The sequence below is a fragment of the Vanessa cardui genome, chromosome 27, assembly GCF_905220365.1.
Source record: "Vanessa cardui chromosome 27, ilVanCard2.1, whole genome shotgun sequence".
Classification (NCBI taxonomy): Eukaryota; Metazoa; Arthropoda; class Insecta; order Lepidoptera; family Nymphalidae; genus Vanessa; species Vanessa cardui.
Genome location: NC_061149.1, coordinates 4,744,872 through 4,758,775, shown reverse-complemented (window position 1 = coordinate 4,758,775; position 13,904 = coordinate 4,744,872). Strand labels below are relative to the sequence as shown.

Here is a 13,904-nt window from a genome sequence, read left to right as displayed (position 1 = left end):
TATAAGATGTTTTAAATTAATTAAAGTAATTATAAGATCCTGTATGTGTAGCTTAGAAGCCTCCTATTAAAGAGTCTAGCATCACATACATATATTGATGTGCACGTTTACTTGGTGGTAGGGCTTTGTTCAAGCCCGTCTGGGTAGATACCACCCGCTCATCAGTTATTCTACCGCCAAATAACAGTACTCTGTATTGTTGTGTTCTGGTTTGAAGGGTGAGTGAGCCAGTGTAGCTACAGGCACAAGGGACATAACAATTTAGTTCCTAAGGTTGGTGGCACATTGACGATGTAAGGAATAGTTAATATTTCTTACAGCGTCATTGTCTATGGGTGATGGTGACAATTTACCATCAGTTGGCCCATATGCTCGTCCGCCAATCTATACCATAAAAAAAAGAATATGTAGGTTGCCTCACAAAGTTTTCCGAACACATGAATTTAAAGTCCAAAATATTGCATATCCGTGGGTGAACCTACTATTTTCGATTCAGGTGTTCCAACCACTGAACTATCTAGGCTTTTAGGTGTGGATATTTATTATTGAAACATTTTTGTTACAGATTTCCGTGATTATCTTGAGAAGAAAAAAATAATCGTATTTATAATGAGGTAAGTTGGATTATTGACAAATAGATTAATACTTTTTTAACGAATGAACCAATCTGATGGTAACTCCTCACCACTGCTCATAGCCATTGGTACCGAAACAGTACAGATGCATTACATCACCAATGCGCCACCAACATTTAGAACCAAAGTGTTATGCATAAGGGTTGCCTGTCGTGAGCCTGACACCTGCAGTATAGGAAAAGACCTCGAATGAAAACTGACATAATACCGTTACGGGGTTTATTAGACCCCATAACGTTTAATAAAATAAAACTCGATGTGATGTGATCTAATTTTATTTCATTGCGGTGCATTGTCAAAGAGATCTCTTATTAAAGTAGGTACACCATAGTTTTCTGTTTTCAATAGCCATCATATAAATGTATTTATGTCTTTTCTATAATATATCAAATAGATGTTACAGACTCCGCACGAGAGAGAAATCTATGTTTTTCTTAGGCGTATTAGACCTCAAGAAAAAAATCTACACATGTAATAAAATTGGAGTGTCTGTTTGTACTATTAAAATGGCCCTTTCTATTCAATGTATATGTATTTATACACGGTACATATTACCAAAATAACATTTTTTACAATTTTTGTCTGTCTGTCTGTTTGTTCCAGCTAATCTCTGGAACGGCTAGACCGATTTTGACCGGTTCACTGGCAGATAACTGGTATAATAAGGAGTAACTTAGGCTATAATAATTTTTTGTTAAATTCAAATGCATACAAGCTAGTTCACCTAAGCTAGCGGGCACAGCTAGTTTTGAATATATAGAAAAAACCTTTTACGCAATCCTCAACAGCAACGTTCTAGGGCAATCGTCAATATGTATATAACTGGTTTGGCATTGTAAAATGCCAATTGAAATCTATCTCCCAGAACGATTTACCTTCTCATAACTCTTTCACTGACGATTAATATACTAAATATGATTTTTTCCACAGCCCCAAAACATACGTGTACTGGCGGCTAATTGGCCACACGATTGGCTTGGCACTGCACTCTGGCAACAATATCGCAATGCATTTGGCAATGCAGGGCGAAGTCTTGAAGGACCCGGATATAAAGACGCTTAAAGCGACGCAATTGAAATATATCACAATTTGGAATGTTGTAAGTTGGTGTACCAATTGAGATGAATAAGACATTTTTGTAATAAGTAATATCCCTATTACTTCATGAGAAGAACAGCAAATTTAGATCTTTTTTTATGGTATAGGTTGGCGGACGACCATATGGGCCACCTGATGGTAAGTGGTCACCATCACACCCATAGACAATGACGCTGTAAGAAATATTAACTAATCTTTACTTAGTCAATGTGCCCCCAACCTTGATCTATTTTACGAATTTTGCCGATGCTACATCTAAGTTGTGTCGTACTTTACGACAAAAGTCTGTGACAAGTCTGTATCTTATTAATCTTCCATTAATTTTTCGACCTCCATGGTCGAATGGTGTGTACATCGGTTTTCATGGGTTCGCCACTCTGAGGTCCCGGGTTCGATTCCCGGCCGAGTCGATGTAGATTACCATTATTTTCTATGTTGTCTTGGGTCTGGGTGTTTGTGGTACCGTCGTTACTTCTGATTTCCATAACACAAGTTTATTATTAAAGGAAAGTAACAGCCTGTAAGTTACCCACTGCTGGGCTAAGGCCTCCTCTTCCATTAAGGAGAGGGTTTGGAACATATTCCACCACGCTATTCCAATGCGGGTTGGTGGAATGCACATGTGGCAGAATTTCAATGAAATTAGACACATGCAGGTTTCCTCACGATGTTTTCCTTCACCGCCGAGCACGATATAAATTATAAACACGAATTAAGCACATATATATAGTGGTGCTTGCCTGGGCTTGAAGCCGAAATCATTATATATATAATCATTAAGTTTAAGTGACTAAAGATTTTCTTTTCTTTCTAGGCCTTTCAAACACTCTTTCTCCTTATGAGTATAGCGTGTGACTTATCTTTCCTGTACAAAGGAAAAGAGGAACACAAATACATAGCATACATAAGAAGCTTTAAAGATATATTTTTCTCGAATGTCGTGTGGCCTTTAAGTGTGGTAAGTTGATCTAATATTATAAATGTGAAAGTAACTCTGTCTGTCTGTATGTTGTTCTATCACGAATTTGACGAAATTCGCTGTGAAGCAAACTTGAACTTCAAATAAGGACATAGGCTACTTTTCTCCTAAAATATGACAACCAACCTCCTACAAGGGAGTTTTTTTTAATATATAAAAACTGGCAACCCTATCTTCACACCTGTGTAATTTGTTTAAAAAAAATGAAATTACCCATAACTTAATGTTGTCTTAAATTTTCGCGATTACACATTGAAATAAAACTAGTTATAACGGATTTTAATCGCGTACATATATTAATTATTTTTAACATCCCGACATTTCGAGCACTTTACAGCGTTCGTGGTCACGGGTAGACTGTAGTCTACCCATAACTTATAAGTTTAAATCTATACTAATATCTATAAACGTGAAAGTAACTCTGTATATCTGTCGCTCTTTCACAACCAAACCACTGAACTAAATGTGATGAAATTTGGTAAGTATGAAGAAAATTTGAATTCCAACGAAGGATATAGCTTTTATTGTACGCGAGCGTAAACGCAGGCGACATCTAGTAGTAACATAAGACAACGTACATATGAAAGAGACAGCAATAAAAAGAACGAGAGGGAAATATATACTGGAAATTATTGGAATAAACAAGACACATCTGCGTCAAATCAAACAACTTCCCTTTTTAAAAAAAAATGCGGCAGATTCGAATTTGACAGATTGAGATCGCGAATATAATTATTACGATGTAATGTGATTATTGATGGTTATTTGTGTTGTAGACTAAATGTTTTTCTATTGTGGTAGATTGATTGTTATTTTAAATTAAAAATAATTGTTTTAAAAGGTAACCTACTTCCTACTTATGGTTTCAAAAATACATAACACTTTTCTTATATGATGATTTCTGCCACATCAATTCAGTAGAAATTTAAAATTAGAATTGAACAATCTATACAAAGACCATTTTCTTTTCAGACAATATCCGCAGTATTCTGGCCAGTATTTATAATTAACAGAGAATTAATATTCCCCGTGTACATCGATAAAGCACTGAGTTTACTGTCAAACCATATCATGCACACAGCGATAGTTCCCATCGTGTTATGGGAGGTATTCTTCCAGCCCAGAAGTAGACCGAAATCGCACAGATGGCTGGTACTTCATGCGATCATACTTTCCTCGACTTATTTGTATGTGTGAGTATATTTGAAGTCATATTTTAACGCTATAATAGTTGAGTAGAGATTTATGCATTCTTACATATATACATATGTATATAAAATTATGGAAGTAGATTATCCGCAAAATAACTTAAAAGCAAACGTTATATGCTAATTAAACTGTACATTACCATTGCTTGCTACAACAAAAGTGGAAATAAATAGATAAAAACTCAAAAAATGATATTCAAATTTATCATTCACTGTGTGCCCCGACTCTACACGGGTACAATAAGTACGTATTTAAGGGGACTACATGAGCTAAATGCAAGTTTTATAATGCCCAAAAGTATATAATCCAATGCAATAAAAAAAATGAAAAAAATATATGATAATATTCAGGATACATCCTAGCTATTTATTGATATGAAAACATGATGTAATTAATTTGGTTCGATAGAAAAAAATCGCAAAGATACCTCTAAAAAAGTATTTTTTTGTTTCAAAACTATACTTATATACATTCAATAATTTTTGTCTTTTGTCAGATTATTCTACAAACAATATACTAAATAATTATTGTCATAATTTTTTAGTAATATCAATAGATTTTTTTTAAATCAGATTTTCTTATTTTCGAACGAAATGCGTAAGCATGTGTGCGTGAACGCCTCGTACAGACACTGCCGGCCGAGGCCTGTTGCTAAACGGACGTGTCGCTGTTTTCACCGGATCATTGCGTTACGAGATATTTTTTTGTGTAATTTTAATTGTCAAGTATTATTCTTTCTTGTAAATATATATATTAAGTTAAAATAGTCTAGTTGTAATTAGCCATTTGTTTTTTATTCAGTTATTATTAATAAAGTTTCATTTTGCAAATATGGGTAATAAAGTAAAATCTGTGAAAAAAACTCAAAAACGTTCATATAAATTAAGAGCCGAACATATGAACGATATAAAAAGGTAAGAGTATTTTATTAGTAAATATATATATATTCATAAATAATGAATATTGGACACATCTATTAGAAAAAACATTCAATCAGTTCGCATAGAATCAGATTTTTCGTCAAGTTCTCAATCGGTTACCTTGGAGTATTTAGTCAAAGTACGGAAATCTGATGTAAGTGTTTTGGTTCGATCCCCACAAGTCCGAAGTTTTTTTTTAAATGACTATATTTAGAAACATATATTTTTTAATACTTTTTTAATTAATAAAATATAATGATTAACATCTTTTTATTTTTTACAGGATGAAGATAGTGGAAAATCATAACACGGAAGCTGTTTCTAATGCGTAAGAGTTTAATTTTATAGATTTTGTTTATAATAGGAATTATAGTTTTGTATGAATTAATTTTAATAATTAAAAAAAAAAGTGAAGTCGTTACCATAGAAATATGTAATTGTTGTGAACCAAAGATCTAAAATATTTGGATGTGTCATTTGTACGTAAATCAATTTTTTTTTATAGTTTGGAAACACTAAAAAATCACGATGATTGTGAATTAAATGATAAAAGTACACATTCATATAAGCGTGTACTAGAAGAAGCCTCTAATTCACAGGTAATAATATTGTTAACATCATATAAATAAAAATGTTTGAAGTTTAATTGAATCAGTTTTATTTGTTAATCATTTTCAAGTAACAGTCAAGAACAATAGAAATTATATTCTATCGTATCAATTTTTGTGCGATTTATGACCAAACCCATTCTCATTGACCTCGTTAACCAATAATTCAATCAAATCGACTAAACATGTTTTAGATTTTGTTTTAATTTATATATATATATATATATATATATATATATATTATCAAACTTATAAAATGTTAAAAATTGCTATGTTATAATATTTAGTATTAAACAACTAATGTTTTGTAATATAAATTAAATAAAAAAGGTTAAAATTAACAGTCTATTTTTTGTACACAAAATATAAATAAGAATCCTTTAAGTTTAATTGAATCAGTTTAATTTTACCATAATTGATTTTTAAATGACACTTAAAATAAATAAAAATAATTCTGTTGTCCTATCCATTTCTATGACATCTGTGATTGATGGAATTGATAGAATTGACTTCGCTTCGCTTTCGCTCGGCGCGGCGCGCGGCGGTTCGGCGCCATCTGTTGGAATATTCAGGCGTAACCTCGCCGCCTCGCTAAGCGTAGTGCGCGCGGGGACATGCCGTTTTTGTCGTTAGTGTAAGTGTGTGCGCGTGATTCTCAAGGGCAATTAGCTCCTGTAGTCCCCTTAAAACGATGAAATATTGTTTTTACCATCTAGGTAATCTGAAATTCACTACTATAATATGCATGTATTACACAAACAAACTTCCTCTCAAATCACTCTGTTTATTGATGACAATCGCATTAAAATCTGTTGTGTAATTTAAAATATAAAAATCAAAATACTCTTTAATGTACACCAATAAAGAAATCCTTTAGACACGATTAAGAAATATACACAAGAGGTGGCCTTATCGAAAAAAAAGCTATCACTTCCAAGCAACCTTAATATTGTACACTTAGATCTTTTTAAAATCGCAAGTAGTATTAAAACTACATAAGGATTATAACGAAAGAGATAAAAAACTCGTAAAAGTATCTTGTTAAAAAGAGACAAATATATTTCTAACAATCCTCTGTTTTCCAGGTTGTTAGATAATTACGCTGAACATGGAAGATGGCCATATCCAGTACTGAAGATTCTCTACGGAACCCCCTACTTTATTTTATTGTACATCGTCCTTATGATCATCTACGTAATCATGTACTTTATTCAATGGAGTATCACAGATTTTATATTTAAAAAATCTATTAAATTAAATAAGAAAAAGTAACATCACTGTATTTTATTTCATTTTTCTTACAACAATAATAATAAACAACAACAGCCTGTAAATTCCCACTGCTGGGCTAAAGGCTTCCTCTCCCTTTGAGGAGAAGGTTTGGAACATATTCCACCAAGCTGTTCCAATGCGGGTTGGTGGAATACACATTGGGTAGAATTTCTATGAAATTTGTCACATGCAGGTTTCATCACGATGTTTTCCTTCACCGCCGAGCACGAGATGAATTATAAAGACAAATTAAGTACATGAATCAGCGGTGCTTGCCTGGGTTTGAACCCGCAATCATTGGTTAAGATGCACGCTTTCTAACCACTGGGCCATCTCGACTCTTTCTTAATCTATACTAATATGATAGTAACTCTGTTTGTCTGTCGCTCTTGCACTACCAAACCACTAAACCGAATTTGATGAAATTTGCTATGACGTAAACTTGAACTCCAAGTATGGACAAAGGCTACTTTTTGCCTTACACATGGCAATCAACACCCTAAAACTTTAAGCCACGGTTAACAACTAGTATAGAATACGTTATCACATACCGTTTTAACTAATATTACGTCACTTGTCCGTTGGTTACACTGGCTCACTCACAATTTCAACTGGAAAATCATAAAATCAAGTATCAGCAACACAGCAACAGAATAACCGTTTTATCGAACCTGGTTTTCAAAAATCCATTATGAGGTTTTGTGTCTTATCAAATACTTTCGATAATGTGTGGCTTTTTATTAAACATGTATGCCATGGGATCAAAGGCATTCAAACTCATTTACTCATCGTAATGAAAGAGTTACGAATATTGTTATTAACGATAACCAAAACCATTTGGCACTCCGGAACTAACCCCTGGTGGCTGTTTGCATACAGTACCGAAAACATTATTAGGCATTTTAATAATTAAAAAAAATATATACTAAATTAAAAAAAAATAGACTCGGGTTCCATCACAGGACCTTCAGAACAATGATTGTTTCTAATAATCATAACAATAAATAAATATGGGACAACATCAAATACATTACTCTGATCCCAATGTGAGTAGCTAAAGCACTTGTGTTATGGGAAATCAGAAGTAACGACGGAACCTCAAACACCCAGACCCAAGACAACAGAAAATTAATGAATTTTCTACATCGACTCGGCCGGGAATCGAACCCGGGACCTCGGAGTGGCGTACCCATGAAAACCGGTGTACACACCAGTCGACCACGGAGGTCGTCGTGTTTATAATGAACAGCATTCTTAATCTGTTTATTTGAAAATAACAACTAAGCGAATCTCCTGTCATTACCTCTCAATGCTCCGAAATGGCGGCAGAGTTGAAATAATAACGTTTCAAAAACGATTTAAATAATAAAATACAATTAATAAGATTGATTTTGTTTTTGTAACTCTAATCACAAGGGACATAACATCTTAGCTCCCAAGGTTAGTGGCAATTTTATAAAATGAAAAATAATTTATATTTCGCACACTTTCTATAGACAGTGATGACTACTATCCGGTGGCCTTTTCAACCGACTTCCAAAAGGAGGAGGTTATCAATTCGTCTGTATTTTTTTTTTTTTTTTTTTTTTTTATGTTTGTTACCTCATAACTTTTTACTGGGTGGACCGATTTTGATAATTTTTTTTTTGTTTGAAAGGTAGTGCTTCCCGTGGGGTCCCATTTTTTTTTTATTTTTTTCCGATGATGGTATCCGTATGAAAACGACATAAGTCTTAAATTTGCATTATGTATATGCGCGACAAATAGGTGAATAACTCAAAATCACGTTAACCAATTTTGATGATTCTTTTTTTATTATAAAATATATACTTCAAGGGTAGTTTGGTGAAAGTTTGGTAAGATTCTGAGCACAGAATCCATGAAAAATTAAGGGAACGGGAGGGAACGGAACAATTCTGAGGAGCACGTTAGCAATACTCGGTCGAATCTTTTATGTATGGGTTACTTGGATATTTGAATCACCTTCCGGAACGTGGTTATGTTCATATAATTGTCATAATCAAATATTATAATCAACTAGCGACCCGCCCCGACTTCTCACGGGTGCAATACTGATACTAAATATACTAAAGAATTTGTTTATTTACGACATCACATTGCAAACTTCTAAAATTGTCAGTGTTTCTTTACTATATTGTTCATTTATTATACACACAAACCTTCCCCTTGAATTACACTATCTATTAAAAAAAAACCGCATCAAAATCCGTTGCGTAGATTTAAAGATATAGGGACAGAGAAAGCGACTTTGTTTCATACCTACTATGTATTGACGGAACTCCTAAACGACTTACGGTTAGGGTGCGATTTGGGGCAGAATTTCTTTCTGTCTTTAATCAAATTTTGTGTATATGATGTGATGTCATATGATGTACGACATAGCATACGAATTGCTCTTTTGCAAAGTTTTTTTACTGAGGTCGATTACAGCTCATTCGAGGGTGGTACCTTGTAGTTTATGCCGCATGACGTATTAAAGCCGCATTTTCGAAAGTCTTTCTGATTCATATAAACGGCACGCTTAATCTATCCATATTAAGAAAAAAATGTTAGTCTATCAGCTTCACTTAAAATCCAAAAATAAATAAAATTTTAACAAAAAGAAAAACCGACTTCAAACAAAACAGTATTTTAAAACAAATTAAAATGCACTAAAAATAATAAAAATAATTGCATATTTAACACATTTTTGAGAGTCCTCCTAGGTAAAATGAAATGAAAAATATTAGATTACTTAAAAGTCGATTTACGATTATATAATGTAGTTATAATTATTGCTATATTTGGAGTCGGTGTCAGCCAACCCTATACTATACCTATCAAAAAACAATACGAGAATACTTTAAGAAATGTTTCTTACAAATTACCTTTTATACGATATTATACTGGGTCAATCAAGAGGCTCGTATCGCTTCTTTCTTTTGATTGTTGAAGCGTCGGCCTGTGGCTGACACCGGCTCTAAATATAACAATAACTATAACTACGTTATATAATCGTCAATCGACTTTTAAGTAATCTAATATTTTTCATTTCATTTTACCTAGGAGGACTCTCAAAAATGTGTTAAATATGCAATTATTTTTATTATTTTTAGTGCATTTTAATTTGTTTTAAAATACTGTTTTGTTTGAAGTCGGTTTTTCTTTTTGTTAAAATTTTATTTATTGCCAGTCTAACTGCCTACAAAATAAAAAATACTCAACTCAATTCACTCGTCTGATCTACTACGGGTAAAGTTAATAAATAAAAGTTGGGTATATAAATGAAACAAGATCCCTTGCAAGTGATTCGAGGGTAATAATAAAAAACAATAACTTTTATTCCTATTGGTTCTCGTCTCCCAGCTCCATCTACTAAGGTACAATGTTTGTTTGTTCATAAATCAACAAAGCTAAAGTAAGCACACGTTGACCGGCAGACAGCTGTTTTATATTATTATTATAAATACTTTTTTTTATAACAAAACTTTTTATGGAAAAACTTTTTTTTAACAACACAATAAAATTAAGGGCGAGTGATATCCGGTCCCCGGTCAACGTGTGCGTACAAAATATTATATAATCTGTATTTCTTTACATAGATATAATATGATTTATTTTTTTTAATATTTTGTTACTCTTTTAATATGTTCAGTAATGTGTAAAAATATTCAATATTTAACAAATGAATATTTTTTTCATAATATAAAATAATTATCTTATAGAAAACAAGATGTAAAAAATTTCTTTATTTTTCTATTCATTATCGAGATACCTAAAAGGTTCTCTATGTATATAATAGAAGCTCCTTAAATAATTATTGTTGAAATAATTAAACACATGAAAATGAATCGTACACAAAACAATACAAACACATAAACACCGCTTACATATACCTTGCCTTTATTCCAAAACATTTATTCTCTATCATTTATGTGTCCAAATCTATATTATTGTTTCAGTGAAAATTTAGCAAAAACATAGTACAAAAATTTTAGAAATACCTACCAACTACCCAGCAATTAAAACTTTAGCCTAAATCGCGTTCACAGTGGAGATTTTTTTTAAACGTTATTTTTTAATAATAAATTCATTTTTGCCAATCTCAAAAGATGTTAGTTTCGTTAAAAAAATCTTCATTGTGCAAGAGCGCTAATTCTAACACTATCAAGAAAGTCCTTCCGTACGTGAAGGCAACCTGACATCCTTTACCCATTTCCGCACCGATCACAAGTCTAAAATTTAAGAAGTATAGAATGGACACGATTATTTAATAATATTTGTTCTTCTTATACTTTTTTTTTCTAGAGGCATTTTTGTTTGAAATTTCAAAATAAATTCGAGGTCTAGCCTGCTCACAAATGTGATTTCGAATCATTTAATTCGTCAGTCTAAAGACTTTCAGTGTCAAACAATACGAGAAGTCTAACCATCCAATTCAATAAAGAAAAAAAATGACAGTTGAAAGAAAAAAATACAGTTTTTTTCACAAATTTGTGGCAGGCTCAAAATTAGACGGTTATATAACTTTACATTTAGGCAAAAGCGGTTTTTACCGATTTTTCAGTCTTAGTGCTTAAAACTTTTTCGTGCTTTGTACAAAGAGAATATTTCGATTAAATAACATTACTCTCCCTGATATGCAAAAATGATTGAATTACATAAATTGACAAAATTAAAGAAAAAGAGTTTTTTCAACAACACGAAATTGTTTTGCGAAATCATATAATTATGTAACACTAATTCGTCTAGTGCTTTTATATATCATTAAAATTAAAATACTTATTATTTTTTTTATAACATTTTCATTTTATATTTGTCGGTATAAATGTGTGATAATCTCCGTCAACAGCTTACGAAAGGAACCACAAGAATTCTGAAGACAATTGTTTATATAATATATATATTATTTTCAACATAAAATATGAACCACCCGTATTATTTTATACACTATATTTTCTCACTATTTATGCATGATTAATACTATTTTATTATTATCTTTAAACGGAAAGTATGTGTGATATATTAAAAAATATATATTACATAGATAAAATAAAATAAAAAAACGATATAAAATGGAAATAAAAGTTTATAAAAACAAAAAATAAAACAAAAACAATAGACAATAACAGATTGCTTTATTTAACAAAAAATATATAATATATAGAAATATAAAAACAATGTTTTTCACATGAATCCTCAAGAACTTGTCTTCTTCAAATCAATTGTGGAAAAATTGTTTTTTTTTTTAATTTTTAATAGAATGTAAAATTAAAAATAACCCACCGAACCTTATTTAATATAAAATACATACGATTAATAGCTATTTACAAAATACAAGTTAAGATTTATAAGTTTTAACATTAATATAATCCAGTCTATAATAAAGGCTATTTGATGAAACTTAGCATATTGTTAGAAAAAGTTGATGTTTATTAATAATTCTAAGTAACGTAGCAGGCAATTTAAATAATAAAAAAAAAAATAACTAGCAAAAAATATATATATTACGTATGAAAAAATGTACTTTATATCTTATATTATGCGTTTTATTATGCAAAATAATTGCAAAATACCAAAATGGCACCCAAGCGTAGTGCAAAAAAACAAATTGAGATCAAATTTTAACTACAGAAAAAATTAAATTGCCTGCTATTGTAAATAGTTCAAAATGTATTGAATTTTTTTTATTTTATTTTACTCACACAATCAAATCTCATTATTACGTTTGATATGTAAAAATAAAATAAAATTGCGCATTTCAAATTTAGAACGAGTTATTACAATATAAATAAAAAGTTCGAATATAAAAAAAAAGTTCAGAAAAGCAATTATTATAAAAATGTATACAATAACATAAAGATTGACTTTGTAATAATAAGATTTGATCATTAAATTACATTACATAATGTAATATACCTCATTCGTGATTTTGTTCAACAAATATTTACGTTACGATGCAACTTATTATTATTTTAAATTACATATTCATAATCTGTTCGACTAAATTGTTTTATTAAAAAAGCTAACGAAAAAAATTACAAAAAAAGTTGGGCAGTATCATGTATTCCTATATTACAACATAATAGATATACTACATCGAAAAAAAAAACATCAATAGTTATCAATAATCATTTGAAATAAATAACAAGTTACAATTCTCATTAAAAAAAACTGTTAAAATAATTATAAAAAAGACCTATTTTAATTAAATGTTTCGCTTAAAACAAACTGTTGTGTGGTCACGCTAAACCATTATAACTTTTTTTTATTTAATTCTTAATAAAAACTCTATTTCTATTATTATATATTTATATAATAATCATTATTATTTCATCGTCAATATTAGAATACAATTTATGATAATTATACGTAATGTCATTCATGTAATACATAATAATATGTAAAAAATATATTATTATGTAATTACATATACGACGTACTCGGTTTCAAGTATTTCCTTTACTCTACATTTATATGTAAAGTTAACCAATATCTCGCCAAGCGTTCTGACAATATATGTAGAACTGAAGACGCCCATCCGTACTTACGACTCGAATTAAATAAACATTTAAATATTAATATTGTACGTACGTACTAATACATAAATATCATTATAACAGTCTCAAAGTACATACATACAATTATAAATAGGTTAACAAACGGTGAACAGACGCCTCCAGCGATAGTGACGGGGGGGAAGGGGGGAAATAAATGAAACTCAGCTGTCAAGTCTTTAGAAGTCACACGGCCTCACTGCTGCCAACGTCCCGTTATCATAGGCAAAAATGAGATCTAGTCGCAACTCAAAGGAGATACCCTCGATAAATATATATAAATACTCTTTTATCCGTGTGTGTAATCTAAAACGCTGTCTAAAGAAAATAATTCTTTGTACAGAGCTGGGAATACGTGATGTGGATGAGCCGCCTTGAAACGGCATAGCGCCTCCAAATGCAGCAACGACAGTTCTCTGTAATACATCGAAACATAACATGAAACGAAACACTTCATTTAATAACATACACAGAACACAACAACAATACTGTTACATTTATTTTTTCATTTATATTCAGAACATAAACATTTACAAAGAGTATTTATTTAATTCCATTCATTGATTGGAATTTTTTTTGAACATATTATTTATGTATAATATTAATAAGTTTTGCTATAAATCCAG

General features: G+C 31.0%; 2 protein-coding genes and 1 long non-coding RNA gene across 14 annotated transcripts in view; 2 read left to right on the top strand and 1 right to left on the bottom strand.

Moving 5' to 3' along the window:
* The first annotated feature begins 571 nt into the window (after positions 1 to 571).
* Positions 572 to 6,721, top strand: LOC124541268 (androgen-dependent TFPI-regulating protein-like). Its single transcript, XM_047119170.1, has 5 exons — positions 572 to 614; positions 1,566 to 1,734; positions 2,548 to 2,691; positions 3,685 to 3,905; positions 6,535 to 6,721. The coding sequence occupies exons 1-5, from the start codon at positions 610 to 612 to the stop codon at positions 6,719 to 6,721; spliced, it is 726 nt and encodes a 241-aa protein (XP_046975126.1). The 5' UTR covers positions 572 to 609.
* On the top strand, positions 4,454 to 5,487 carry LOC124541269. The gene is made up of 3 exons (XR_006967197.1): positions 4,454 to 4,835; positions 5,125 to 5,169; positions 5,347 to 5,487. It is a non-coding gene; the product is annotated as an uncharacterized LOC124541269 (long non-coding RNA).
* Positions 6,722 to 11,840: 5,119 nt separating the features above from the next.
* The window catches only part of LOC124541029 (probable nuclear hormone receptor HR3), a 116,365-nt gene continuing 114,301 nt past the window's right edge, over positions 11,841 to 13,904 (bottom strand). For all 12 annotated transcript variants that reach the window (XM_047118811.1, XM_047118808.1, XM_047118809.1 and 9 more), the window contains one exon: positions 11,841 to 13,694. In XM_047118811.1, coding sequence (XP_046974767.1) covers positions 13,568 to 13,694 — 127 coding nt within the window. In that variant the 3' untranslated portion in view covers positions 11,841 to 13,567. The remainder of the gene's footprint in view (positions 13,695 to 13,904) is intronic.

Excerpts from the sequence above, each read along its gene's own strand:
- LOC124541268 (XM_047119170.1), top strand. Across the intron at positions 2,692-3,684 it reads TCGTGTGGCCTTTAAGTGTG|ACAATATCCGCAGTATTCTG; the intron begins GTAAGTTGATCT and ends TTTTCTTTTCAG. Across the intron at positions 3,906-6,534 it reads TCCTCGACTTATTTGTATGT|GTTGTTAGATAATTACGCTG; the intron begins GTGAGTATATTT and ends TCTGTTTTCCAG.